This window comes from Papio anubis, chromosome 10 (genome assembly GCF_008728515.1).
Source record: "Papio anubis isolate 15944 chromosome 10, Panubis1.0, whole genome shotgun sequence".
In the NCBI taxonomy this organism is placed as follows: domain Eukaryota; kingdom Metazoa; phylum Chordata; class Mammalia; order Primates; family Cercopithecidae; genus Papio; species Papio anubis.
The window spans coordinates 2,193,084-2,220,752 of record NC_044985.1 but is presented as its reverse complement, the minus strand read 5'-3'; the positions used below and the strand labels follow the sequence as shown (position 1 = coordinate 2,220,752).

General features: G+C 42.8%; 1 protein-coding gene across 3 annotated transcripts in view; it reads left to right on the top strand.

Moving 5' to 3' along the window:
• The first annotated feature begins 6,610 nt into the window (after positions 1 to 6,610).
• UGGT1 (UDP-glucose glycoprotein glucosyltransferase 1) overlaps positions 6,611 to 27,669 on the top strand; it is a 106,876-nt gene continuing 85,817 nt past the window's right edge. Inside the window, exons 1-5 of one of the 3 annotated variants that reach the window (XM_021923442.2) lie at positions 6,611 to 6,836; positions 12,009 to 12,144; positions 18,823 to 18,905; positions 23,255 to 23,385; positions 25,297 to 25,409. In XM_021923442.2, coding sequence (XP_021779134.2) covers positions 12,023 to 12,144; positions 18,823 to 18,905; positions 23,255 to 23,385; positions 25,297 to 25,409 — 449 coding nt within the window. In that variant the 5' untranslated portion in view covers positions 6,611 to 6,836; positions 12,009 to 12,022. Of the gene's footprint in view, positions 6,837 to 10,403; positions 10,530 to 12,008; positions 12,145 to 18,822; positions 18,906 to 23,254; positions 23,386 to 25,296; positions 25,410 to 27,669 lie in introns of those variants that run through there. The other 2 variants (XM_021923444.2, XM_021923443.2) reach the window with 2 other exon arrangements.

Below are 27,669 nucleotides of genomic sequence, written 5' to 3'. Positions count from 1 at the left end.
GGGGTGGTTCACCATGTTGCCCAGGCTGGTCATAAATGCCTGGGCTCAAGCGACCCTCCTGCCTCGTCCTCCCAAAGTGCTGGGATTGCAGGTATGAGCCACCTTGCCCAGCCCCCAAATCTTGATCTCAGTGATTTCCCTCCTGTTCCTCTCTGATGAACTAATCTTCCCCCTCTGGGTTACCCTCTGCTTTTCATGGCTGAACAAGTTTCCCCCGGGATGGGTACTCTATGGAGCATAGTATTTTAGTGACCATAACACTTTTTCTGCATTTTGTCTCACCAACTTGGAGTGCAAGTGATGGCCTTCTCATGTGTCACCTTTTGCACATGTGCAGTCCATCACTATAAATTTTTTTTTTTTTTTAGACACGAGTCTTGCTCTGTCATCCAGGATGGAGTGCAGTGGTGTGACCTCGGCTCACCACAACCTCCACCTCCCAGATTCAAGCGATTCTCCTGCCTGTCTCCCAAGTAGCTGAGATTACAGGCACGTACCACCACACCTGGCTAATTTTTGTATTTTTAGTAGAGACAGGGTTTCACCATATTGGCTAGGCTGGTCTCGAACTCCTGACTTTGTGATCTGCCCACCTTGGCCTCCTAAAGTGCTAGGATTAAAGGCATGAGCCACCACACCCGGCCTCATCACTGTAACTCTCATTGAGTTGCACTCCTTTTCCATCTGGAAATCAAACATTAAACGCCAACTTTGCTTTCCACAATCAATTTATTTGGCTATTGCATTAGGCCACTCTTGCATTGCTATAAAGAAATAACTGGGACTGGGTAATTTAAAAAGAAAACAGGTGTAAGTGGCTCACAGTTCTGTTGGCTCTACAGGGACCATGATGCAGGCATCTGCTTGGCTTCTAGGGAGGCCTCAGGAAGCTTACAATCATGACAGAAGGTGAAGGGGGAACAGGCATGTCACATGGTGAAAGCAGGAGCGAGTAACGGGGGGGATAAGGTGCCACCCACTTTTAAATGACCAGATTTTGAGAGAACGCACTCAGTATCAGGAAGATAGCACCAAGCCTTGAAGGATCTGCCCCACCCCAGACCCCTACACCTCCCACAAGGCCCCACCTCCAGTACTGGGAATTATAGTTCAACATGAGGTTTGGGTGGGAGCTTAGAAACCTAGAGGATTCCATGCTGTGTCTCCAGCAGCTCAAGGGGCATTTACTGATTTCAAGGTGTGTCCTTTGCCCATCAGCCACCTGGATGTGAACAGAATAGCCGGCCAGCTCAGTTGAGTGTATCCTCATGGATAGAGAAGGGAGGTGCAGAGAGAAATGTTCATCCAGTATTGGTTGAGCAATGTCCTAGGGGCTAAGGATGTAGCACTGAACTAAATGATGTCCCTGTCCTCATGGAGTGACACCTACGGGGGGATGCAAACTATCAACATACATAAAATGGAAAAAAATTAAAAAGGTGGAGGAGCGATAGTAAGTTTGAGGACTGAACTTCAAAAAGTCAGGAAAGGTCCTTTGTTTTTGTTTGTTTTTTTGAGATGGAGTCTTGCTCTGTCCCCCAGGCTAGAATACAGTGGCATGATCTCAGCTCACTGCAACCTCTGCCTCCCGGGTTCAAGTGATTCTCCTGCCTTAGCCTCCCGAGTAGCTGGGATTACAGGCTTGTGCCACCACGCCCAGCTCATTTTTGCAGTTTTAGTAGAGATGGGGTTTCACTACATTGGCCAGACTGGTCTGGAACTCCTTTGAGATCAGGTGATCCACCCGCCTCGGCCTCCCAAAGTGTTGGGATTACAGGCGTGAGCCACCGCGCCTGGCTCTGGTGAATAGTTCTTAGACATGTCACTAAAAGCAAGATCCATAAGAGAAAAATGGATAGCCTGCACTTCACCAAAATTAAAAACTTTTGCTCTAAGAAAGATCCTGTTAAAGGCATGAGAAAAGTTATACACAGGGAGAAAGTGTTTCCAAACAACATATCTGTATCTAAAATATATAAAGTACCCTCAAAACTCAATAGTGGAAAACCAAATAATTTAATTAGAGAATAAGCTAGGGCATGACGAGGCATTCCACCGAAGGATATACAGATTGCAAATGACCATGTGAAAATATGTTCATCACCACCAGCCATTAGGGAAGTGCAAATTGAAACCATGATGAGGAATTACTATATGCCTATCAAAATAACAAAAATTTTTAAAAAATGACAGTACCAATTGTGGGTAAGAATGCAGAGAAAATGGATCTCTCATACACTGGTGGTGGGAATGTAAAATGGTACAGCCATTCTAGAAAATAGTTTGGCAGTTCCTTACAAGCAAAATGTACATTTACCATATGATCAAGTAATTGCACTCTTGGTCATTCATCTCAGATAAACAAAAACTTAGGTCTAGGCCAGGCATGGTGGCTCATGCCTATAATCCCTGTATTTTGGGAGGCCAAGGCAGGCAGATCACTCGAGGTCAGGGGTTCGAAAACAGCCTAGCCAACATGGCAAAACTCCATCTGTACTAAAAGTAAAAAAAGTAGCTGGGTGTGGTGGCACACACTTGTAATCCCAGGTACTCGGGAGGCTGAAGCAGGAGAATCGCTTGAATCCAGAGGCGGAGCTTGCAGTGAGCTAGATCACGCCACTGCACTCCAGCCTGGGTGACAGAGCAACACTCCATCCCAACAAAAACAAAAACATACAAAAAACTTGTGTCTATGTAAAAAACCTGTACATAAGGCTGGGCATGGTGGCTCACGGCTATAATCCCAGCACTTTGGGAGACCAAGCGGGGAGGACTGCTTGAGCCCAAGAGTTCAAGACCAGCCTGGGTAACATGGTAAGACCTGATTTATTAAATAAATAAATAAATTTTTTTATTTGAGATGGCGTCTTGGTCCTCACCCAGGCTGGAGTGCAGTGGCGCAATCTCTACTCACTGCAACCTACGCCTCCTGGGTGCAAGCAATTCTCTTGCCTCAGCCTCCTAAGTAGCTGGGATTACAGGCGCCCACCACCACGCTCAGCTGATTTTTGTAATTTTAAATAAATACATAAATAAATACATAAATAAAAATACAAATCTGTACATGAATGTTAATAGGAGCTTTATCTGAAATAGTCCTGAACTGGAAAAAACCCAAATGTCCTTCAACAGGTGATGCTAAAATGAATCAGTGTTTGTACCAGGGAATATTACTCAGTAATAAAAAGGAACAAACTATTGATATCTACAACTTGTATGGCTCCACAGGTGGCTATGCTGAGTAAAATAAATAAATAAATAAATAAGCTACACACTAGATGATTCTATTCATATAACATTGTAGAATTGGAAAATCTTATATTTAGTGATCAAAATGATGGTTGCCACAGTCTAGAGGTCTTGGGGGTGGGAAGGTAGTTCTGACTTCATAAAAGGGTGGCACGAGGGAGATCTTTGTGGTGCTGCAATAGTTGTGGGTCTTCATTTTGGCAGTAGTTACAGAAATGTACAGACACATACAAAACTACTGAAATATCCCTGTCTCCCCCACACAATGTACCAAGTCAATTTCTGGTTTTGATACTGTAACATAGATACTTGAAATGTAATCATCGGGGGAATGGGCTTAAGGGTACAAAATACCTCTGTGGGCCTGGCACGGTGGCTCACGCCTGTAATCCCAGCACTTTGGGAGGCCAAGGTGGGCGGATCACAAGGTCAGGAGATCGAGACCACGGTGAAACCCCGTCTCGTCTCTACTAAAAATACAAAAAATTAGCCGGGCGCGGTGGTGGGCACCTGTAGTCCCAGCTACTCAGGAGGCTGAGGCAGGAGAACGGCGTGAACCCGGGAGGCGGAGCTTGCAGTGCAGCCGAGATCGCGCCACTGCACTCCAGCCTGGGCGACAGAGCAAGACTCCGTCTCAAAAAACCAAAAAAAAACCAAAAAAAAAAAAAACCTCTGTGTACTATCTTTGCAACTTCTTGTCAATTTATAATTATTTCTAAATAAAAAGTTTAAGTTTTTTAAAATCTGTTTTTGTTCAAGTAAGATAGCACTTTTCAGAGAAAGGTTTGGAAAAGGTGAAATTCAACTTTCTTAGAAGCTCTGCACTACCACTTAGTTGTATTTTAAAACTAAGCAAACTTTGGTTTTGTTCATGTATCACATAGCAGAAGATCAAGATAAGGCCAAGAAAAAGTATATAATCAACTTTGTAATATGGTGAATTAACAATTTCCTTTTTATGGAAGCATTAGCTGATGTGATTTCAAGAGGGCTAGAAAGCACACTAAGGAAAGCTAACGCAACAGCTCCCTTGTGAAATAAATTTTAAAATGCTCATTGTTTTTTCTTTTTGTGTGTGTACACATTTAGTTTTATTGTAACAAAGCAACTTGTACACTTTTAACCTTTAAAACTGAGCATGAGCTTTCCTTTCCAGTGAAACAAAATTTAAAACAGGAACAAAATTACAATCGAGAATGTCAATTCCAAATAAGATCCTAGGGGTTCTGCTGATTCTCCCACTGAGTGGCAGGGCTGAAGTCATCATTAGGAGACAATTTATTTTAAAAGTGTCATCTTACGCAAGGATGTCTATCAAACATCACAATTAAACATGCCAAAGGAGGAGCCATGTTGTAAAATGTCCACTGAACCCATCCAAACATCTCAGACTCATTCTTTGCTGACTTCTAGAATCCCATTTTAAAATAGTTTTTCTTTCTTTTTTTAAACAAGAGAAAGTAGACAGAAAGATGTTGGTAAATGCTAACTGTCCATATTAACATAGAGACCCAGTGTACTCTCCGAGCCCAACATACAGAGCCAGCAGGAAGAAAGCTAGAATTGAATGCTCTGCTATGCAGGGGCCTAGAGCCCTCCAGCTTCCAGCAGAGCGAAGGAGGTAGGTTTTTCTTTTTTTCCACAGAGCTGGGTGGTGGTGATTCCATACAGTTTTTGCTCAGACAGGAAGGGATAAAAATGAATTTCGAACTGAAAGCGTTAGAGCCTCTTTTCCCATTGTATTCTGCTCAAGGTATTTCCCCCAAAATAAGTTGAGAACCATAGTGTAGAGAAACCTCAAGAACAGGGAGACTGAGCACAAGTGGGGGGCGGGGGGGAAAGACTGCAACTTGCTCCCAGGGACTGGAGAAAATGTAAAAAAAGAAAAGGAAGGCTGGAATCCATCAGTGTTCTATTACTCATCTCCTTCATCCTCCTCTCCTTCCTCCCCTTCATCATCATCTTGGCTCATGTTTATTTCCTAAAATTATCTTGGGCCGGGTGTGGTGGCTCATGCCTGTAATCCCAGCACTGGGGAGGCCGAGGCGGGTGGATCACCTGAGGTCAAGAGTTCGAGACCAGCCTGGCTAACAGAGTGAAACCCCGTCTCTACTAAAAAGACAAAAATCAGCCCGGTGCGGTGGCAGGCGCCTGTAATCCCAGCTACTGGGGAGGCTGAGGCGGGTGGATCACCTGAGGTCAAGAGTTCGAGACCAGCCTGGCTAACAGAGTGAAACCCCGTCTCTACTGAAAAGACAAAAATCAGCCCGGTGCGGTGGCAGGCGCCTGTAATCCTGGGGAGGCTGAGGCGGGAGAATCGCTTGAATCCGGGGGCGGAGGTTGCAGTGAGCCGAGATTGCGCCACAGCACTCCAGCCTGGGAGACAGAGCCAGACTCCAACTCCAAAAAAATACAAAAGTATTTTTGGCTTTTCATTCACTTTGACTTAATATAGTTAAACACATACCCTCCAAAGAGACATTCATTTCTGGGTGGGTTAAATGCTACCTATTGCAAAACAATTTTAAACTGGTTTACATTAGTTAAAAATAAATAAATAAGGCCGGGCGCGGTGGCTCACGCCTGTAATCCCAGCACTTTGGGAGGCCGAGGCGGGCGGATCACGAGGTCAGGAGATCGAGACCATCCTGGCTAACACAGTGAAACCCCGTCTCTACTAAAAATGCAAAAAATTAGCCGGGCGAGGCGGCGGGCGCCTGTAGTCCCAGCTACTCGGGAGGCTGAGGCAGGAGAATGGCGTGAACCCGGGAGGCGGAGCTTGCAGTGAGCCGAGATCGCGCCACTGCACTCCAGCCTGGGCGACAGTGTGAGACTCTGTCTCAAAAAAAAAATAATAATAAAAATAAATAAATAAATAAATAAATAAAAGGACAAAGCAGTCCCTGCAGACTAAGCTGCCGCTGCCCGAATAAGATAAGCTAAATCGGCTCCTAAAATTTAAAAAGTCTTCCTTTCATCATGCCCCCTGGAAGGTAGCTATCAACATTTTAGGGTTTAGTATAAAGTCGAAGATGCTCAGAAACATTAAGACAAGTGTCCTTACTGTGCCACCGAAACGCTAAAGGGAGTCAGCTTTTAACGAACGTTTAACGGAGTAGGTCCCAGAGTCCAAATTGGATTTCATCGACTGTTAACTTTCGGGTCTCAGCTGCTGGCCCAACGAACCTTCCCAAGACCTTGAGGACTGGCAGCCGACCCGCCACCCTGGAGAGCGGAAGTGCGGAGAGACGCCGGGCGCCCCTGCTCGGAGATAAGACGCCGACCGCCTGACGCTCTGGCCTGCTAGGTCGCGACTCGGTAGCCGGAAGTCCTCTAGCGTTCGCCTTTAGGAAGCGGAAGTAAGAGGGCGGCCGGCAGCCGGGCAATTGCCTTGCGAGGCTGGGTGTTGAGCCGAGCCGCGGGAAAGGCGCGTGTCGGCTTCTCACTGGCGCAGCCTGCACCGCCGCTGCAGCCCCGCCCCGCCCTGGCGTTGTCCCTGGCCCTGTGGCGGACTAACCACGGCCCGGGCATAGGCGGCAAGGGAGACGCGAGCGGTGCGTGTGCCGCGGCTGCGCTGCCGGTGACAGGTACCCAGGGGTGGCGTGAGGAGGCCTCATGGACGGAGAGAGGGTTTGGGGCGCAGGGGGACCCTGTGCCCCCGTCACATTGAGCTTTCGCCTCTACCGTGACTCAGTTTCCCCTCTGGTGTCCCATCCCTTCCCCTTTTCGCGAGCGCCCTGAGTTGCCCTCAGTGGTGGTCTTGGCAAGGTATCGCTTCCGCGGGGGTGGCGGCTGGCTCTGTTCAGAGATCTTGAACCTTTTCTGAAGAGCTTTGGATCCTTGTGCCCAAGTGCAGAAGGAAGTGGGGGAAGTGTCCTACCATGAATTTAGACCAAGCTTGATCCTCAGTGAGTTGAGAACCAGCACTTTGCTGGACCCTGATTGCAGAACGACGTGCCTTTTAAAATAGATTTCTATTTTTCCTAAAATGAATTCGGGTTGATGTGCCTTGGTTGCTGTTTTCGTTTAATACTGTGATCTGTTGGCTGGAAATTGGATGATCCGGTTTCACTTTTAGTGTGGGACCTGCCAGATTGAGATCTGCAGCGTCGCCAATAACTTATAGATGTGAACTGTTTTTGTTCCTTGGCCAGAATCTGCAGTTGTTTTGCATTTCTTGCCAGATTTGAGAAGGAGCATATTTTGTTCGTTTGAAGTCCTGGGGTCTTTTGCCTTATTGTGCCACACTAACTGTTTCGGAAACATTCACTGATGCACTTGCCAGCCAATTTTAGTGTAAAGTGCGCTCTTTCTTTCAATAATCTTACACTTGCAAGCGTTTGAAGACCTTTTAAATAGCTATTTAACAGCACCAAAAAACTTGGAATGATTGTAGCCTTTCACTTTGGTTTTTTTTTTTTAAGCAAGTCGAATTTAGCAACACTTGACTTCCTTTTGATAAACTTAGCTGAAGCTTATTTTTAAAAAATTCTTATTTATTTTTTTGTAGAGATGAGGTCTTGTTATGTCCCAGTCTGATCTTGAACTCCTGGCCACATGAAACTTATTAAAGGAAGTGAGCATAATACTTGTATAGTAGCATAGCACATTTATAATGCACATTGAACTTCAGGGGAATATATTAAACTATGAAGAAAATTCTTTTAGAATTTTCCTGCAGCTGTCTGTGAGCATTTTCTTTTTTAAGTTTCCCTGTAACAATACAAGACAATGTGATAATTTTCTTTTTTCTTTTTTTTTTTTTGAGATGGAGTTTCACTCTTGTCTTCCAGGCTGGAGTGCAATAATGAGGCGATCTCGGCTCACTACAACCTCTGCCTCCGGGGTTCAAGTGATTCTCATGCCTCTGCCTCCCACGTAGCTGGGATTACAGGCACGTGCCACCACGCCCAGCAAATTTTTTGTATTTTTTGTAAAGATGGGGTTTTACCATGTTGGCCAGGCTGGCCTCGAATTCTTGACCTCAGGTGATCCACCCGCCTTGGCCTCCCAAAGTGCTAAGATTATAGCAGGACAAGCCACAGACAAAACCCCTCAGACACCGAGTTAAAGAAGGAAAGGTTTTATTTGGCCGGGAGCTTTGGCAAGACTCACATCTCCAACAATGGAGCTCCCCAAGTGAGCAATTGCTGTCCCACTTTAAGGGGGTCCGCGTGAGAGGATCGTGATCAATTGAACAAGCAAGGGGTACATGACTGGGGGCTGCATGCTCCAGTAAGAACAGAAGAGAACAGGACAGGGATTTTCACAGTGCATTTCTGTAGAATGTCTGTAATCTATAGATAACATAACCCATTAAGTCAGGGGTCCATTTTTAACTACCAGGCCCAGGGTGTGGTGCGGGGCTGTCTGCTTGTGGATTTCATTTCTGCATTTTAGTTTTTACTTCTTTCTTTAGAGGCAGAAATTGGGGATAAGACAATATGAGGGGTGATCTCCTCCCTTAGGATTACAGGTGTGAACCACCACGCCCAGCCTGATGTGATCATTTTCATATCAGATGTATAATAACCACTTCTAGCTGAAATTAGATTTATGTGGTTCACAGGAAATGGTTTTGCTAATAGATACATAGTAAATGTGTGTTATGCTTAATAATTTGAGAAGTTAATTTGTTTCTTTAAAAGGATACTTCCTAATATTTTTCCTTGCTACTATCATATATATAGAATCTCAGATGGCCATGTATAAACTTGCAGATTGCATTTTTTTTTTTTTTTTTGAGACAGCTGTCACCCAGGCTGGAGTGCAGTGGCACGTTCTTGGCACACTGCAGCTTCCGCACCCTCCAGGCTTAAGCAACCACCATACCTGGCTACTTTTTGGTATTTTTAGTAGAGACGGGGTCTCCCAGGCTGGTCTCGAACTCCTGAGCTCAAGCGATCCACCTGCTTTGGCCTCCCACAGTGCTGGAATTACAGGCGTGAGCCACCCTGCTGGGCCTGCATATTGTTTTCTAGGAGTCTGTTTTTTTTTTTTTTTTTTAAACTAAAAAAAACTATTAGTTTAAAAAGGGAGAAGAAAAAGTTGGTGATGACTTAGAATTTTCATGCCTCTCCTGTTTTCCAAAAAGTGTAAAGGGTTTTTTTTTTTTTTTTGAGACAAGATCTCACTGCCCAGCTGGAGTACAGTGGTGCTGTCCCTGCTCATTGCAACTTTAAACAATCCTCTGATTTCAGCCTCCCAAGTAACTAGGACCCCTGCCCTGGTAATTTTTAAGTTTTTTGTAGAGGTGGGATCCGTGTCGCTCAGGCTGGTCTTGAACTGACCTCCAGCAATCCTCCTGGGCTGACCTCCCTAAATGCTGGGATTATAGGTGTGAGCCACCATGCCTGGCTCATAATATTTATTAATATTCCCTATATTTTACTGCAGATAAATAAGCAAGAGATAGTGTTTTAATTTTTTTATTTTTATTTTTTGTTCGTGAGACAGAGTCTTGCTCTGTTGCCCAGGCTGGAGTATAGTGGCATGATCTTGCTCATTGCAACCTCCACCTCCTGGCCTCAGGCGATCCTCCCCGCTCAGCCTCCTACAGATGGTTGCTGATAGTTGGGCCTAGAACTTGTTAAAGAGTGTTTTCTGTTTATTCATCATGCCGCAAGTATAATGCCTATGATCATGCAACACCGCATGGCACATTCTGATGGCCATTATCTCAGACTGTTCGTCTTTATAAGCAACATTTAAGGACCCCTAGGGTCAGAGTGATAAGGGAGCCTATAAAATGAAGACATACTCAAACCAGAGACCGCTCCTCTTCCCATTCCTCTTCCCCTTCTCCTCCTCCTCCTTCTTTCTTCTTTCCTCCTCCTCCTGTCCCGCTCTCCTCCTGTCCCGCTCTCCTCCTATCCCGCTCTGTTGCCCAGATGCAGCATGGACCTCCTGGGCCCAAGCTATCTTTCCACCTCGGCCTCCCAAGTAGCTGGGACCATAGGTGCATGCCACCATGCCTGGCTGATTTATTAATTTTTTTTTGTTTCAAAAGAAGCTGGCAGTGCCTAAACTTAAAATGCTTCTAAGAGCCACTTTTCTATTTGGTGTAGTTTATTTTGCTTTTGCCCATCGTTCTTCAGAGATATTGTGTGTTATATGAAGCAGGATGTTAACACGAATGATGCTTTTTATAAAAGGAAGGTATTGACTGGTCCCCAATGTGGACGGCCTCCCTCAATGATAGATTTTATAAGCAGTACGAAGGAACTGGGATGAGACGGAAGTGAACCTTAGCAGAGCGAACATCCTGAAGCCAAGGACAGGTTAGTGCTTCCCACATAGTCATCCCCCTTTAGCTCTCATTCAAATGGGTAGAGCTTGGATACTGACTTTTCTGTGGCTCAGGGGAGGTCTGATTAGGGTTCTGTTAGGTGGACTTTTGGGATGAAAATCAGAGACATCTGCAGCTGGACACCTTTTTCTGAAATTGTCTGGATGCTCTCTGTGAGGATCTTGATAGGCTTGGAGCGGCTACTGAGGGAGTCAGGAGGCCTGCATTCTATGGCCATCCGCTTTGCCAGTGACCCCAGATCCCTCATTTTGTGGATGGGGACAGTTGGCTTGGCAAGCCACTAAAAGTTTACATTTATTTCAGAACCTGTCTGAGTTTACATTTGAGACCCGTTATGTTCGTTTCCTAGGGCTACCACAACAAAGTATCACAAACTGGGTGCCTTAGAACAACAGACATTTACTGTCTCACAGGGCTAGAAATCCTCAATCAAAGTTTCACAGGACCACGTTCCCGCTGAACTCTTCTTAGGAGAATCTGTCTTTGACTCTTCAGCTTCTGGTAGTTTCAGGCATTGCTTAGCTTACAGTATAATTTTAGTGTGTGCCTCTGTCTTCCCCTGGTGGTCCCCTGGGTCTCTACATAGTTGTCCCTCTGTGCTGTCTATTTCTGTCTAGGTTTCTCCTCTTTATAACGTCAGTCATTGGATTCGTGCCCACCTAATAACCTTGTTTTAACTGATGACCTCTGTAAAGACTGTATTTACAAATAAGTTGACATTACGAGGTACTGGGGGATAGGATTTCCATATCTTTTTTGGGGGACACAGTTCAACCCTTAATATCCATCATTTATATTTTCATCTATCTCAGCTTTGCTTTCCTGCTTTATGCAGTATGGTTGTGTGCAAGCTGGTGTGCCACCAACTGATTTTTATACCCCTGTATAGTGTATATTCCTTGGGAAATGAAGCAGAGCCTTTGTAGGAAAGAATATAATAACCTAAATGCCTTCAGTTACAGTATCAGTCACTCAGCAAATATCTGTTGGACTAGCTAGATATTAAGTGCTATTATATGTCAGAAGCATTTCTGTTTTGCTAACTTATGTTATTTTGTGTCTCCAAGTATTAGGATTGTTATTTTGTGTCTCCAAGTATGAGGTTAAAATTACCTTGTAGCAGGCCGGGCCTGGTGGCTCACGCCTGTAATCCCAGCACTTTGGGAGGCTGAGGCCGGCAGATCGCAAGGTCAGGAGTTTGAGACCAGCCTGGCCAACATGGTGAAACCCTGTGTCTACTGAAGATACAAAAAATTAGCAGGGTGTGGTGGTGCGTGCCTGTAATCCCAGCTACTTGGGAGGCTGAGGCAGGAGAATCGCTTGAATCTGGGAGGCGGAGGTTGCATGAGCCGAGATCGCACCACTGCACTCCAGCTTGGGCGACAGAGCGAGACTCCGTCTCAAAAAAAATTTCCTTGTAGCAAAACTTTTTTTCTTTTTTTCCTTTTAGGAGTTTGCTATAAAATGGGAGTTCTGATTGTACTCACTGTTCTGTGGCTGTTCTCCTCAGTAAAGGCCGACTCAAAAGCCATTACAACCTCTCTTACAACAAAATGGTTTTCCACTCCATTGTTGTTAGAAGCCAGGTAAGAGAACGTTTTTTTCCCCTCCACGTATTTGAGTATAAATATAGGCTCTGACAGTGAACATTCAGGAGCTTTTTAAGCAGTGAGATTATCATCAAATGCATTTATGAAGAGCCTCTTTCAGTGTGCACTGTGGTATGTACTGTACAAAGGCTGTTAGGGCATAGCATCATTCAGTAGGACAAGGGCTATGTGAGTTTATAGAGATATGTAGAACTTTAGACAAATAACTGTGTTGGATAAGTTAGTATATTACTTTCCAAAAAGCATAACAAGGGAAGAGAGAGTTGTGTTTATTTATTTATTTATTTTTGGAGACAGGTCTCGCTCTGTTTCCCAGGCTGGAGTGCAGTGATGAGATCTTGGCTCACTGTGACCTCCGCCTCCTGGGTTCAAGGGATTCTCATGCCTCTGCCTCCCGAGTAGCTGGGATTACAGAGATGCTCCACTACACCCTGCTATTCTTTGTATTTTTAGTAGAGATGGGGTTTCACCATGTTGGCCAGGCTGGTCTTGAACTCCTCAGTCTCATGTGATCTGCCCACTTTGGCCTCCCAAAGTGCTGGGATTACAGATGTGAGCCATTGTGCCTGCACAGTTGTATTCGAATTTTCTCCTTATTTGAAGGAAGTTTTAAGAGGTGATTGATAAAAGGAAAAGAAGAGGGCTTAGCAACGTGGGGGAAAGAGGACTTATTTCCCATAAGAACCTGGAAGAAGGCTGGGTGCAGTGACTCACGCCTGTAATCCCAACAGTTTGGAAGGACAAGGTGGGTTGATCACCTGAGGTCAGGAGTTCGAGACTAGCCTAGCAACAATTAGCTGTGCGTGCTGGCGTGTGCCTGAGCATCAGATTAGGAGATTATGCCCATGCAGCTCAGTCTTTCTTTTTAAATGATAAAAACGGTGGCTAGGTACAGTGGCTCATGCCTGTAAATCCCAGCACTTTGGGAGGCTGAGGTGGGTGAACTGCTTGAGTCCAGGAGTTTGAGACCAGCCTGGGCAACATGGGGAAACCCCATCTCTCCAAAAAAAAAAAAAATAGCTGAGTGTGATGGTTCGTACCTGTAGTCCCAGCTACTTGGGAGGCTGAGTGAAAGAATCACTTGAGCCCAGGAGGCGGAGCTTGCGGTGAGCCAAGATCACGCCATTGCACTCCAGCCTGGGCAACAGAGCAAGACTCCGTCCAAAAAAAAAAAAAAAGAGAGAAAGAAATTACCTTCCAATTAAAATGGGTAGAATTTTTCATAAAACAACAGTTGTCTTAAAATTAGTGAAACACAATATAGTAAATAATTTCATGAGAAATTTTGTATTCCAAGTGTGCTTTTCAGCTAGTGTTTGTAAGTAAATATAGTGAGATATCTGTCTGTATAGGTAGGGCTTAAATGCTTATGGATGGAAACTTATTTGATTGTATCTCGAGTAATCTAGAGGTGGAACTAGCAGAGACTATCCAAAGGATAAGTGTGGGTAGACTGAGCAGCAAGCACTTGGTAAGTCTCAGTGTTTGAACGTGCTAGAAATTTGGACTGTCACATCACTTCGATCAGCCTAGTGGTCTGCCTTCTTCATCTTCAATTTAGAATTTTTTTTTTTTTTTTCTTTTTTGAGAGTTTTTGAAACAAGGTCTGTCTCTGTTTTTCAGGCTAGTGTAGTGGTGTGATCTCAGCTTACTGCAGCCTCTGCCTCCTGGGCTCAAGCCATCCTCCCACCTAGGCCTCCCTAGCAGCTGGGACTATAGGCGTAAGCCACCACCCCTGGCTTATTTTTGTATTTTTTATAGAGACGGAGTTTCACCGTGTTGGCCAGGCTGGTCTCGAACTCCTGAGCTCAAGTGATCCACCTGCCTCGGCCTCCCACAGTAGTGGAATTACAGGTGTGAGCCACTGCGCCTGGCCTCTAGAGTTTTGTATTCTAACATTTTCCCCTTAATTCCTAGAAAAATGTGGATGAAGAATTTTGCTATGTTGATTATGTGAACGAATGGTTGCACCTCTTAAAGAGAAAGCCTCATTTGATATTGCCAAAAGGACCAGTGGGAAGGGGCATGCAGCAGCCGGTCTTGACTAGCTCAGGAGCCTAGCAGACTTTCTGCTAAATAGACTTCCTGCCATCGCCTCTCTCTGCCTTTCTTTCTCAGCATGGAAGTGGCAAAACAAAGACAAAACCATTGTATATATTTCATAGTGATCACTAACTTGATAAATGGCTCCAGCTTCTCCAGTGTCTGAACTTTATTAGATACGGCATAGTAGTAAATGTGAAGTGGCTCTTTTTTTAGAGTTCTTATGGTGGGGAAAAAAAGCCCAATAAAGCAAATAACAAACAAAAAAACAGTGACTGAAGATATTTTGAGACTGCCTGAGCTAGACCGCCTGAGCTTGGACCCTAAAAACTAAAGTTTTTCTTTTCCTTTTTGCTAATCTTATTTTGGATGATTTGTTTGGTATAAATCTGTCATTGAGATTTACAACCCCTCCCCCCAGCCCCACTTTGTTTTTGAGACAGAGTCTCATTTTGTCGCCCAGGCTGGAGTTCAGTGGCGCCATCTTGGCTCACTGCAACCTCTGCCTCCCAGGTTCAAGCCCATTCTCATTCTCCTGCCTTAGCCTCCCGAGTAGCTGGGATTACAGGCATGTGCCAGCACGCCTGGCTAATTTTTACATTTTTAGTAGAGACGGGGTTTTACCATGTTGGCCAGGCTGGTCCGAACTCCTGACCTCAGGTGATCTGCCTGCCTCGGCCTCCCAAAGTGCTGGGATTACAGGCGTGAGCCACCGCGCCTGGCCAAGATTTACTATCACTTTCGGATTCATTTTGTAAAATTAACTGTAACAGTTGTTTTTGTGAGATTCTGTTTAACATTCTTTTTTTTTTTTTTTTTGAGGCGGAGTCTCACTCTGTCGCCCAGGCTGGGGTGCAGTGGCGCAATCTTGGCTCACTGCAAGCTCCACCTCCTGGGTTCACGCCATTCTCCTGTCTCAGCCTCCCGAATAGCTGGGACTACAGGCGCCCGCCACCGTGCCCGGCTAATTTTTTGTATTTTTAGTAGAGACGGGGTTTCACCGTGTTGGCAAGGATGGTCTTGATCTCCTGACCTCGTGATCCGCCCGCCTCGGCCTCCCAAAGTGCAGGGATTATAGGCGTGAGCCGCCACGCCCGGCCAACATTCTTTTTTTTAAGATGGAGTTTGCTCTTGTTGCCCAGGCTAGAGTGCAACGGCGTGATCTTGGCTCACCGCAACCTCCGCCTCCCAGGTTCAAGCTATTCTCCTGCCTCAGCCTCCTGAGTAGCTGGGATTACATGCATGCACCACCACACCTGGCTAATTTTGTAATTTTTTTTTTTAGTAGAGACAGGGTTTCTCTATGTTGGTCAGGCTGATCTGGAACTCCCCACCTCAGGTGATCCCGCCTCCTTGGCCTCCCAAAGTGCTGAGATTACAGGTGTGAGCCACCGTGCCCGGCCTCTGTTTAACATTCTTACCCTGAATTACATTTCGTTACTTTCACTTTCATTTACACTAATTTCTTGATATTCGTACATTCTTGATCATTGTACTAGAAGATTCCTATGGCATAAAACTATGGAGTTTTGAGAAAGAATGCTAAATTTGCCAGCCCTAATTGCTTGATATTTTCAGTTTCTTTGGTCACTGTGAGGCGAACTGGGTATACTGTTTTCTTCATCAACTTGCTTATCACAAACATTTCCCCCTTTCATGATATCCCTGGTCATTTGCCATTTTGTTTTATTTTAATTTTTATTAATTTTTTTCCTTGGCATGTGAAGTAAGAGCTACATTGCCATTTTGGTTTACTATTTTTAGGCCCCTTCTCCTGTGGCTGTTGGTATACAGTTTGCCAAGGTAATACGACATGTAGGCAACTCATAGAAATGAACTATGCTTATTTGAATCCACTTAGTATTCACCTCCAGAGCTAGCAGAGCCCACCATTCTTCATTCTTATGTCTGTGGGAGACCCTGATGAAGGATCCAGGTACTCTGTCCATCTGGTTAAGGATGAAGGGTCAGAATCTTTTACTACACTTTATGGCATGCGGCCACCACAGATCTTTTGCCTTCCTTGCGTCTATCCCTCAGGGACTAAAAATATTCCTGTTGTGTATTTTTAGATTGGACCTGATGTTTGTGAAGGAGTTGTAGCTTTGTGGTTGTCAATGAAGTGATACTTATCTTTAATTGAAGTAAAACACTAAGTGTGTTTTCTGCAGCTGTAGCTACAGAAATATTACATAAGCAGGTATTATTAAAATCAAAACTAATAATCATTTATTGAGTGCTAAATTTTGTAATGACCCAGAATGTAGCATGATAGAAGTATAAATTAAATGGACATGAATTTATATTCAGCTTTTCCATTGACTCACTCTTTGTCTGTAAACAAGTTAGTAGCATCTCTGAATTACAGCTTATTTACTTGAAAAACGGTTATATCTGAGGGTGGCTGTGTGGATTTGAGGACACAAGTAAATATGCCAAACTTAGTGACCCTCACGTCATAGACCCTCCTTAAATATTAGTTTCTTCTCTCCTTCTAGTTCTACATAGAAGGAAGACCAATGCTGATCTCCCACAATAGCTTTGGAAATCTAAGAAAACAAGTTGCTACCCTATTTGTACTATCTTGTGGGCATTCATTCTGGTTGTTTGTAGCTTTTTTTGTGTTGTAGATTAAAAACTTGTCCTAGATTATGGCATTTCAAAACATGTACATATGGAGAGAATGGTATAATGTACTCTCTCTGCACCCATCACCCTGTTGTAACAATTATCAATTTAAGTACAATAACCACCATCACCACTACCTTCTCTCCTGCCGCACTGGAATATTTTAAAGCAAATCCCAGACATCATATAATCTGTAAAATCATGATTTTTGGGGGGAGGGGGAGGGAGTTTCACTCTTGTTGCCCAGGTTGGAGTGCAATGGCGCGATCTCGGCTCACTGCAGTCTCCCCCTCCTGGGTTCAAGTGATTCTCCTGCCTCAGCCTCCTGAGTAGCTGGGATTACAGGCGCCCACCACCACCCTCGACTAATTTTTTCTATTTTTAGTGGAGATGGGGTTTCACCATGTTGGCCAGACTGGTCTCGAACTCCTGACCTCAGATGTTCCACCCACCTCTGCCTCCCAAAGTGCTGGGATTACAGGTGTGAACCACCGCGCCCGGCCTGTAAAATCATAATTTATACTCAGTGGAATAAGTTATATAAGAAGCTAAAAAAACAAAAAGCAACAAAAATATGCTTTAAAAAAAGGCAGCATTTCTTTAATAATGTCTTGTATTGTTCTTCTCTCCCCTGGGTGGTTTCAGTGGATCTAGTAAGCAATATTAGGACTGTTCCAAGTTTAGACCTTGTAAGACTTATGTAGGCAGTGGGGTGAAAAGAATGTATGTTTCAAGAAGCTTCCCTGTAATTGTATGAAAAGCATGTATTTGTGTGTGGCCTTTACTGGGAGAGTCTTAGCCTGATTGAATCTTAGTTTTCACCACACTGGTGAGTGTGTCACCTTGCCCTTCTCTGCTTATCTTGTGAATGTGCCCTTAATTAATTAATTTAGTGTTTATTTGCACATCCTGGTGTATCTGTCTTAGTACTTGTTTTCTTAGACTATAAGCTATGCTAAGCTTGGTGTGGTGTCTATGTCAGTTACTAGAAAGCCTAGAAAAATACTACTCTCAAGGAGGCATTAAGAAATTTAATATATTATGATAATGGGTATTTTCAGAAACCTATTTTTAGAGAAGCTGTGCATTACTGGGAAATGTGTCTTATTTTTCCCATATTTCTGTGTCTAGCTGTGGAGTAGAGTGAGATTGTACACCTCAGTGTTGACATGTAATGGGAAGGTCTTCCTTTGGCTAGGTAAGCTGAGATCCAGATCTGTAGTTTGCTTTAAGACAGTGAAAGATCACTACTGCATTAGTATTATGGCTCAGAGGAGAAGATAAGCAGTTGACATGAGTCATTCAATTACTGCATGCATTTCCTTTTAGGGGTTTTAGACTCTTGAATGAAGGGAAATTTAGATTGGCCATTATTTTAGTAGTGTAAAGTTGAAAAAAAATTAAGATGGCATTAAGTTCTTGGATCTGATTTTGTTAGATCAGTGCTAATTTAAAACTAAGTTTGGTGATCTTGAACATTTGGATTTAGGGGTGTTAAAAGATTACAACATGCTGCCTTTAGTCTCCCAGAAATTTTTCTGCGGTTCATATTTTACTGTGGGAGAACTTTAGGCAAAACATATTTTTTGTTCTTTGTACGGCCTTTCAGAAAATAAGTAAACAGAACTAATACTAGAATCATCAGTTCCTAGTTCTGCTTCCACTACTCATAGTATTTTTGTCAGTGGGGTTTCATAAGCTTTCTTTATATTGAGACTTCCGTGTTATGTTTTTATTATTCAAAATTTCTTAAGAAATAGCTATTAGGTGAAAAAGTTCATAGGCCAAGTTATTGATAACTAATACGCTGGTAGGACTTGCTTATCATTAAAAACATATACATAAAGGGGTATTATATATTATAGATTGAAAGTCAAACTACGGACATTTGGAAACTTCAAAACTTATTTTTACTCTCTTTAGTCATATAGCTTATATTAGAAAATTTTATTAAGTTGTTTTATTTCTGATCTTTTCTCCCAGTGAGTTTTTAGCAGAAGACAGTCAAGAGAAATTTTGGAATTTTGTAGAAGCCAGTCAAAATATTGGATCATCAGATCATCACGGTAAAATTGAAGCAAATGCTTCTTTGACTTTGGTGTCTGGGAATATATTAGGAAAAAATGGTCTCTGTATAGTATGTGTGGCATGGCCGTTAATGGAAAACATTGTTGTCTTTAATGATTGGAGTTATGATCGTGGTCAGGAAGAGCCAACACAACACAAATAGTTATTTTTGAAGCAGTTTATAACTTTGGCTATAAGTGGTACCTTTGTTTTTTTCCCCTCTTGTTTTTGTTCTATCATGATCCTTTATTAAAGTGCTATGTGAATATTTTGTGGAAGTACATTTCATTTTAAGTCATTCAGTATTAATAACCATCTAATCTGATTCACTGTTTTTTTTTGTTATGAACTAATTACACAACTGATCTATTATCTGTTAAGTTCATTGTCATTAAGTTAGTATCATCCAGAATGTTTTCCATTATGCCTGCCAGCCACCCACAACTTGAGTGTTAAGGTGTCAAATTAATGGTTTATCCTGTGAAACCTCATTGACAGTTTTTATGATGTGCTTTCACGTTTTTTAAACTTGGTATAAGCTATATAGGGTGTAAACATTAATAGTTGGATATGCTGATATGTGAGTAGTTAAAACCGTGAATATTAATTTACATGGACAGATATAGGTTATTATTTTTTTTTAATTTTTATTTTTTGAGACGAAGTCTTACTTTGTTTCCAAGCTGGAGTGCAGTGGCGTGATCTGGGCTCACTGCAACTTCCATCTCCCAGGTTCAATCATTTCTCCTGGTTCCAAGTTGCTGGGATTACAGGCATTCGCCACTACACCTGGCTAATTTTTGTATTTTTAGTAGAGATGGGGTTTCCCCATGTTGGCCAGGCTGGTCTCGAACTTTTGACCTCAAGTGATCCACCCACCTCAGCCTCCCGAAGTGCCGGTATTACAGGCATGAGCCACCGTACCTGGCCAGATACAGGTTCTTACAGAATAGGAACTGTTTCAAAATTGTGTGATTGCTGTTGATGTTAATGGGTTGGCTTTTTTTCTTCTTTTAAAATTATTTAATTAAAAAAAAAAAATACAATGGAGATGAGGTCTGTCCCATTGTGTTGCCCAGGCTGGTCTCAAACTTCTGGGCTCAAGTGATCCTCCCAGCGCAGCCTCCTAAAGTTCTGGGATTACAGGCATGAACCACTGTACCTGGCCTGTATTGATTTTTTAACTTTTTAATTTTTTATTAAAATAATACATATTTTAAAAGTTGTCTGAATCTTTTTGTTTTGTTTTTATTTTATTTCACTTTTTTCACTCGGTGTGATCTATCCAAATATTTATTTTATTTTATTTATTATTATTTTTTATTTGGGCTAATTAAAATTTTTTTTTTTGTAGAGTCAGGGTCTCGTGTGTTGCCCAGGCTGGTCTTGAACTCCTGAGACTCAAGCGATCCTCCTGTCTCGGCATTCCAAAGTGCTGGGATTACAGGCGTGAGTGACTGCACCCAGCTAGATTTTATTTATTTTTATTTTATTTTATTTTATTTTATTTATTTTTTTGAGACAGAGTCTCGCTCTGTCACCAGGCTGGACTGCAGTGGCGTGATCTCGACTCACTGCAATCTCTGCCTCTTGAGCTCAAGCCATTCTCCTGCATCAGCCTCCTGAGTAGCTGGGATTACAAGTGCCCACCATTGCGCCCAGCTAATTTTTGTATTTTTAGCAGAGATGGGGTTTTGCCATGTTGGCCACGCTGGTCTCAAACTCCTGACGTCAGGCAGTCCACCCGCCTCAGCCTCCCAAAGTGCTAGGATTACAGGTGTGAGCCCCCAAGCCCGGCCTATTTTGATTTTGGAAACAGAGTCTGGCTCTGGAGGCTGGAGTGCAGTGGTGTGATCATAGCTCACTACAATCTTGAACTCCTGAGCTCAAGCAGTCTTCGTGCTTCATCTTCCTTAGTAGCTGGTGTTATAGGTGCGTGCAGCTAGGCCTGCCTAATTTTTACATTTTGTTAAGATGGGTCTTGCTATGTTGCACTTGCTGGTCTCAAACTCCTGGCCTCGAGGCATCCCTGCCCCGCCTCCCACCTTGGCCTCCTAAAGTGATGGGATTACAGGGGTGGGCCACCATGCCCAGCCTGAATCTTTTTTTTTTTTTTTTTTTTTTGGCAATATAGATATGTAAATATTTTAAACAAGCATCTGTAAGTTTTACTAATTTCAAGGCAACTAGAATTAAGTTATCAAAAAATACTTTATTTTTAAGATTTTATAGAACAAATTTATCAAAGTGGATTTATAATCAAATTTGAACTTTGACATTTAAAATGACATTTTTTTCAGTGAAAATGATAATACATATTCATTAAAGCTATAGGAGTATGAGTCCTATGAACAACATAAAAGTGTGTTAAACATTTTATTTGTTTGAAATATTATTTAATTCCTGCCACCCAAGATTGACACCATTAACATTCTGGCATCATTTTGAGATATTTCTTATCTATTTTTTACGTAGAGGATGCTATTGCAGTATAGAACCTTTTATATTCTGCCTCATAAAATGTTAATATTTGTATTTTCTTTTCAAAATGGAACATTTTATTTTCTTTCTTTATTTTTTGAGACAGAGTCTCCTCTTGCTCAGGCTGGAGTGCAGTGGCGCGATCTTAGCTCACTGCAACCTCTGCCTCCCGGATTCAAGTGATTTTCCTGCCTCAGCTGGGATTACAGGCGCTTGCCACCTCCCGTGGCTAATTTTTGTATTTTTAGTAGAGATGGGGTTTCACCATGTTGGCCAGGCTGGTCTAGAACTCCTGACCTCAGGTGATCCACCCACCTCCCCCTTCCAAAGTGCTGGGATTACAGCATGAGCCACCGTGCCCTGCCTATTTTTATTTTTTAAAAAAGAGACACACTATGTTACCAGGGCTGATCTCTTGAGCTCCTGGGCTCGAATAATCCTCCTGCCTCGCCCTCCTAAAGTTTTGGGATTACAAGCGTAAGCCACTGTGCTTGTCCTTTAAAATGCAAAATTTAAGTTTTTGTGCATGGATAACATGTGATTCCCAAGTCAAAGCTATATAAAAGGTTATATGCAAATAACCTTTATATTTATATTTATAAAAATTTGAAATAATCACATTTGAACTTCGACATTTAAGATGACATTTTTTCAGTAAAAAATTATTTGTGCCGGGCGCGGTGGCTCAAGCCTGTAATCCCAGCACTTTGGAAGGCTGAGACGGGCAGATCACGAGGTCAGAAGATCGCGACCATCCTGGCTAACACGGTGAAACCCCGTCTCTACTAAAAAAATACAAAAAAAAACTAGCTGGGTGAGGTGGCGGGCGCCTGTAGTCCCAGCCACTCGGGAGGCTGAGGCAGGAGAATGGCGTGAACCTGGGAGGCGGAGCTTGCAGTGAGCTGAGATCCGGCCACTGCACTCCAGCCTGGGCAACAGAGCGAGACTCTGTCTCAAAAAAAAAAAAAAAAAAATTTTGTACATATAAAAAAAACATTGTTTCCTCCTTGACCCTGTTCCTTCTGTTTCTTTCCTGCTTTTTATAACATTTTAAATTAATTTGTTTAGCCTTCAGTGTTTTTTACAACAAATATATACATATGTATTCTTATTTCTCATTCTTTCTCCTAGTTAAAAAAAAATAAGTTACTATGTACATTGTTTTGTGTCCTTGCTTTTCATTTATCCTGGGGATTTTTTCACGTTAGTATTTGGATTTTTTTTCTTTAAAATAATTTGGTCCAACTTTTTGTTTAAATGCTTCTTTTCAAACTTTAAAATGTCATCAGTATTCTTTAATACTGTAACTTCCTCATCACATGCTTAGTTTTGTTTAGTTTTTGGAATAGTCACCATGTGCTAGGCATCATGGATATAAGGATAAATAGGTCATAGCCTCTGCCTCTGGGGACCAGAAGTCTAGGCGGGGTATAGATAGACAGTGAATAAATAATTTAGTAAATGATATGATAAGTGAAAGAGGTAAACAGAGAAGTGTTCTGGGATTGAGGAAGAGATTTAACTGGTCCATTGAAGCATGGGGTAGGGACTATGGAGACTTCCTGGAGTAGGTGATTTCACAGCTGAATTATTTCTGAGGAAGTACGTAGCTATCAGTCATCCAGGTAAGTGGGAAAATAGTGGTCCAGGGGAGGGAATAGTTTGAAAGGGAAGAGGAGAGGAAGAGCCCAACTGCATTGTGTATTCCAGGGAATTTTAAGCATTTGATGAGAGTTCAAGACAATAAATATACTGGTAAAACTTGCCATCACATACCTTTGTAACACAGCTTTGTGCTTCATGAGCTATCTTCTTTAGATTTCTCTAGTCATATGCAATTACTTTGGTTAATGTTCTTCCTTGACAGGTACTGATTATTCCTATTATCATGCAATACTGGAAGCTGCATTTCAGTTTCTGTCACCTCTCCAGCAGAATTTGTTGAAATTTTGTCTGTCTCTTCGTTCCTACTCAGCTACGATCCAAGCCTTCCAGCAGGTGGGTCCCGTGCTCTTAAAGAACAGCATTTTATGTCATGGTGAATGGATGTCATGATGAATGTATGTCATGATGAATGGATAGACTGCAGTTGTCCTGGAATTGAATTACAGAGCTATCACTTTTTTGCCTGAAATTTTCTAGGATTTATGATTTAAAAAAAGAAATAATAAGCAAAATTGACATTAAGTCTTCAACCCGCAGATTTAAAAAAAAAATAAGAAAAAGAATATCTGTATGGAAAAGAGACAGCAATATTTTATTTATGCATTGCAGCCTGGGAGATGTAATCTTGTTAAACCAATGAACCAGCATCTAATCACAGCCTGTAGTTCTAAAAAGAGTTCACAGGAGATACAGGAGGCAAGAAATGTTTAGCATCGCCCCAGGGATGCAGTCAGGAAAATCAAGAATACAGGAATCATTGTAGTAATCTAGTTTCTTCAATAAATAAATTACGGAAATTTCTATTGTAATTGAAAAGAAAAAGAGGGACAGAGGAACCTCAAGTTAAGAGCGACTTAAGGCCGGGCGTGGTGGCTCACGCCTGTAATCCCAGCACTTTGGAAAGCCGAGGCGGGTGGATCACGAGGTCAGGAGATCGAGACCATCCTGGCTAACACGGTGAAACCCCGTCTCTACTAAAAATATAAAAACTTAGCCAGGCCTGGTGGCAGGCGCCTGTAGTCCCAGCTACTGGGGAGGCTGAGGCAGAAGAATGGCGTGAACCCGGGAGGCGGAGCTTGCAGTGATCCGAGGTCATGCCACCGCACGCCAGCCTGAGCGACAGTGAGACTCCGTCTCAATAAAAAAAAAAAAAAAAGAGAGAGAGACTTAAGAAGAGACAGTCAAAGGTGTCTTCACCAACTATATATTTGATATAAAAGCAAAGTTAATTTTAAAATTATTTTTTATTATAAAATAAAACATAGAAAAACCACTCACAAAAAATATATAGTAATGGATTATTATAATGTGAACATCCTTGTAATTTTCACCCAAGTCAAGAAGCAGGACTTGATCTGGTGCCATGGAAAGCCCTCCACGTACTGTGTCCTGACTGTGGCCACCTTTCGCCCTCTGAAACCAACCACCCTGTTAACTTCTGTTGGAATCACTTGCTGTGTTACTGTATTGTTGTATTGCCCAAGGATACATCGTCATAATATGAAGTGGGTTTTTTTTTTTTCATTTTTCTTTATTTTGGGACAGAGTCTTGCCCTGTCGCCCAGGCTGGAGTGCAGTGGCGCAATCACAGCTCACTGCAACCTCCACCTCCTGCGTTTAAGTGACTCTCCTACCTCAGCTGGGGTAGCCTGCTACCACACCCAGCTAATTTTTGTATTTTTAGTAGAGACAGGGTTTTGCCATGTTGGCTAGGCTGGTGTCGAACTCCCGACCACAGGTGATCCATCCTGCCTCCGCCCCCCAAATTGCTGGGATTACAGGCGTGAGCCACTGTGGCTGGCCTGTTTTTGCCTGTATTGATTTTATTTTTTTGAGACAGGGTCTAGTTCTGTTGCCCAGACTGGAGTGCAGTTCTGTGATTATGGCTCACTGTAGCCTTAGCCTTTCAGGCTCAAGCAATCCTCCTACCTCAGCCTTCTCAGTAGCTGGGACTACAGGCATATGCCACTGTGACTAACTAATTTTTTATTTATTTTATTTTTTGTAGAGATGGGGTCTCAATATGCTGCCCAGGGTTAAGTGGCAGGCTTAACTGCCCAGGTTTGGGCTTAAGTGATCCTCCCACTCTGGCCTCCCAAAGTGCTGGGATTGCAGGCACGAGCTACCGCACTCAGCCACTTTCACCAATGTTGTCTTGTCATAATTTAATCACCTATTTTGATTATACATGTCTTTATCTCATCCTTGGTTAGAACTTTAAACGGTGTGTGTCTTCTGTGACAGATAGCAGCTGATGAACCTCCACCGGAAGGATGTAATTCGTTTTTTTCCGTGCATGGAAAGACGACTTGTGAATCTGATACCCTGGAGACTCTTCTACTGACAGCCTCTGAAAGGTAGATTGTGTTCCTTTGTTTTCATGTCACGCATTTCCAGTGCTGCTTCTGTATGTCATCTACCTTCTGATTTTCTCATCTGTTTTGTACCATTAGGTGTAATGGTTTAGAGTATGGCTTCTGGAACCAGACTGACTAGATTTGAATCTCAGCTCCGTCACTTAAAATCGTTTTGTGAAATGTGGCAAATTAATCTCATTTCAAAATGGAGATAATACAAGTATTTAGTATTAACTGTTATTATTTAGTAATGACTGCATCTGAGCAATGACATAGGCTTTGTCATTAGCTTAGTAAGAAATACTGTGTGTGTTAAAGCCAGTGCCTGAAATAATGACATTAATGATAATATCTCTCAGGATATTATTAGTTTCAGACAAAGGAGGATATTTGAAAGATAATTGCAGGCTTGATTTGAATATTAATTTGGTAACTAATGTACCAGCTTCTTTGCCCAAAGGTAGGTTTCCTGTGGTAGACAACTCGACTGTGTATCATTTTGCTGACTGGCGAGGGCAGCAAACCGCCTGTGCCTCCTCTAATGCTGTTCATAAACACAACAGTGAGCTCTACATGGGGCTGGCCTGCCCTGTCAGCACTGCTAATGGCAGTGAGGTAGTGCAGGTCTTCTTTAGTGAGATTGTCTGCCCAGCACCCATCCTCTGCCCACCAAACGTCAGTAGTGGTTCTTACTCAGAGTGCTAACCAAAAAACACAGCGTGCACTCCAGCCCTCTCAGGGTCAAGACATGGACATTCAGAAACAGCTGCATGTGATACAGTGGTGCTCTCTCGGGGGAAACAACATTGATGGCTTTGTGATTCTTTTAAAAAACTTTATTTAATTTGCTACAACAATAACGCACACCTTTATAAAGAAAAGAATAATAGTGTCTCCTCTCTGAGAGGTGGTAACTACTTTTAATGGTTTGGCATATATACCTTCAGACTTTTTTCTACGGTTTTAAATTTATACATGTAGGTAGTTCTATTTTTATAAAAGGCATCTTTCCATGTAGTACGAGTGGGTGTATCTCATCATTTTTAACACATGCATAACCTATGTAAGACTGCCCCATAATTGATAATTTATCTCTTACTGATGGATTTTTAAGTCATTTTCTTTTTTTACCCCTGTTACAATAAGGTTATATGGAGCATCCTTATTCATGTCTTTACTTTCTGCTGAGTTATAGAGTTTATTGCAATAGAGATTGGTAGGTCATAAAGTTTGCATTAAGATCTGTTAATATCTTGATGCCATCCTTAGATAAGTTTTTTGGGGAGAAGTTTTAAAATTTATGAGGAAAACTGAAATGTTAAGTCCATTAGAGGCACAAGCCTGTAGTCCTAGCACTTTGGGAGGCTGAGGCAGGAGGATTGCTTGACCCCAGGAATTCCAGACCAACCTATGCAACAAAGTGAGACACTGTTTATCCAAAAAGTAGCTGAGCGTGGTGGCAGTAACTGGGCACACGCCTTTGGTCCCAGCTACTGGGCTGTGGTGGGAGGATCACTTTAGCCTGGGAGGTAGAGACTGCAGTGAGCTGTGTTCATGCCACTGCACTGTAGCCTGGGCAACAGAGTGAGACCCTGACTCCAAAATAAAAACAGAAACAAAAACGTCCATTAGGAAGATCATAGTAGTAAAAATAGTAGAGGAGATAGACTTAATATAATTGGCAAGTAATATGCTTAATGTTAGCCTCTGCTTTTTGCATTATTTATACTTACTTTTTTTTTTTTTTGAGACAGAGTCTTGCTCTGTCACCCAGGCTGGAGTGCAGTGGTCGGATCTCTGCTCACTGCAAGCTCCGCCTCCCGGGTTCACGCCATTCTCCTGCCTCAGCCTCCCGAGTAGCTGGGACTATAGGCGACCGCCACCTCGCCTGGCTAGTTTTTTGTATTTTTTAGTAGAGACGGGGTTTCACCGTGTTCGCCAGGATGGTATTGATCTCCTGACCTCGTGATCTGCCTGTCTCGGCCTCCCAAAGTGCTGGGATTACAGGCTTGAGCCACCGCGCCCGGCCTATACTTACATTTTTAAATGAAAAGGTAATCATATTCTATTTATACGGTAGAAAAAAGTACTTGGCCAGCCGTGGTTGCTCACGTCTATAATCCCAGAACTTTGGGAGGCAGAGGCGGGTAGATTGCTTGAGCCAGGAGTTCGAGACCAGCCTGGGCAACATGACAAAACCCCATGTCTACAAAAGATACAAAATTTGGCTGGCATGGTGTCATGCACCTGTAGTCCCTCC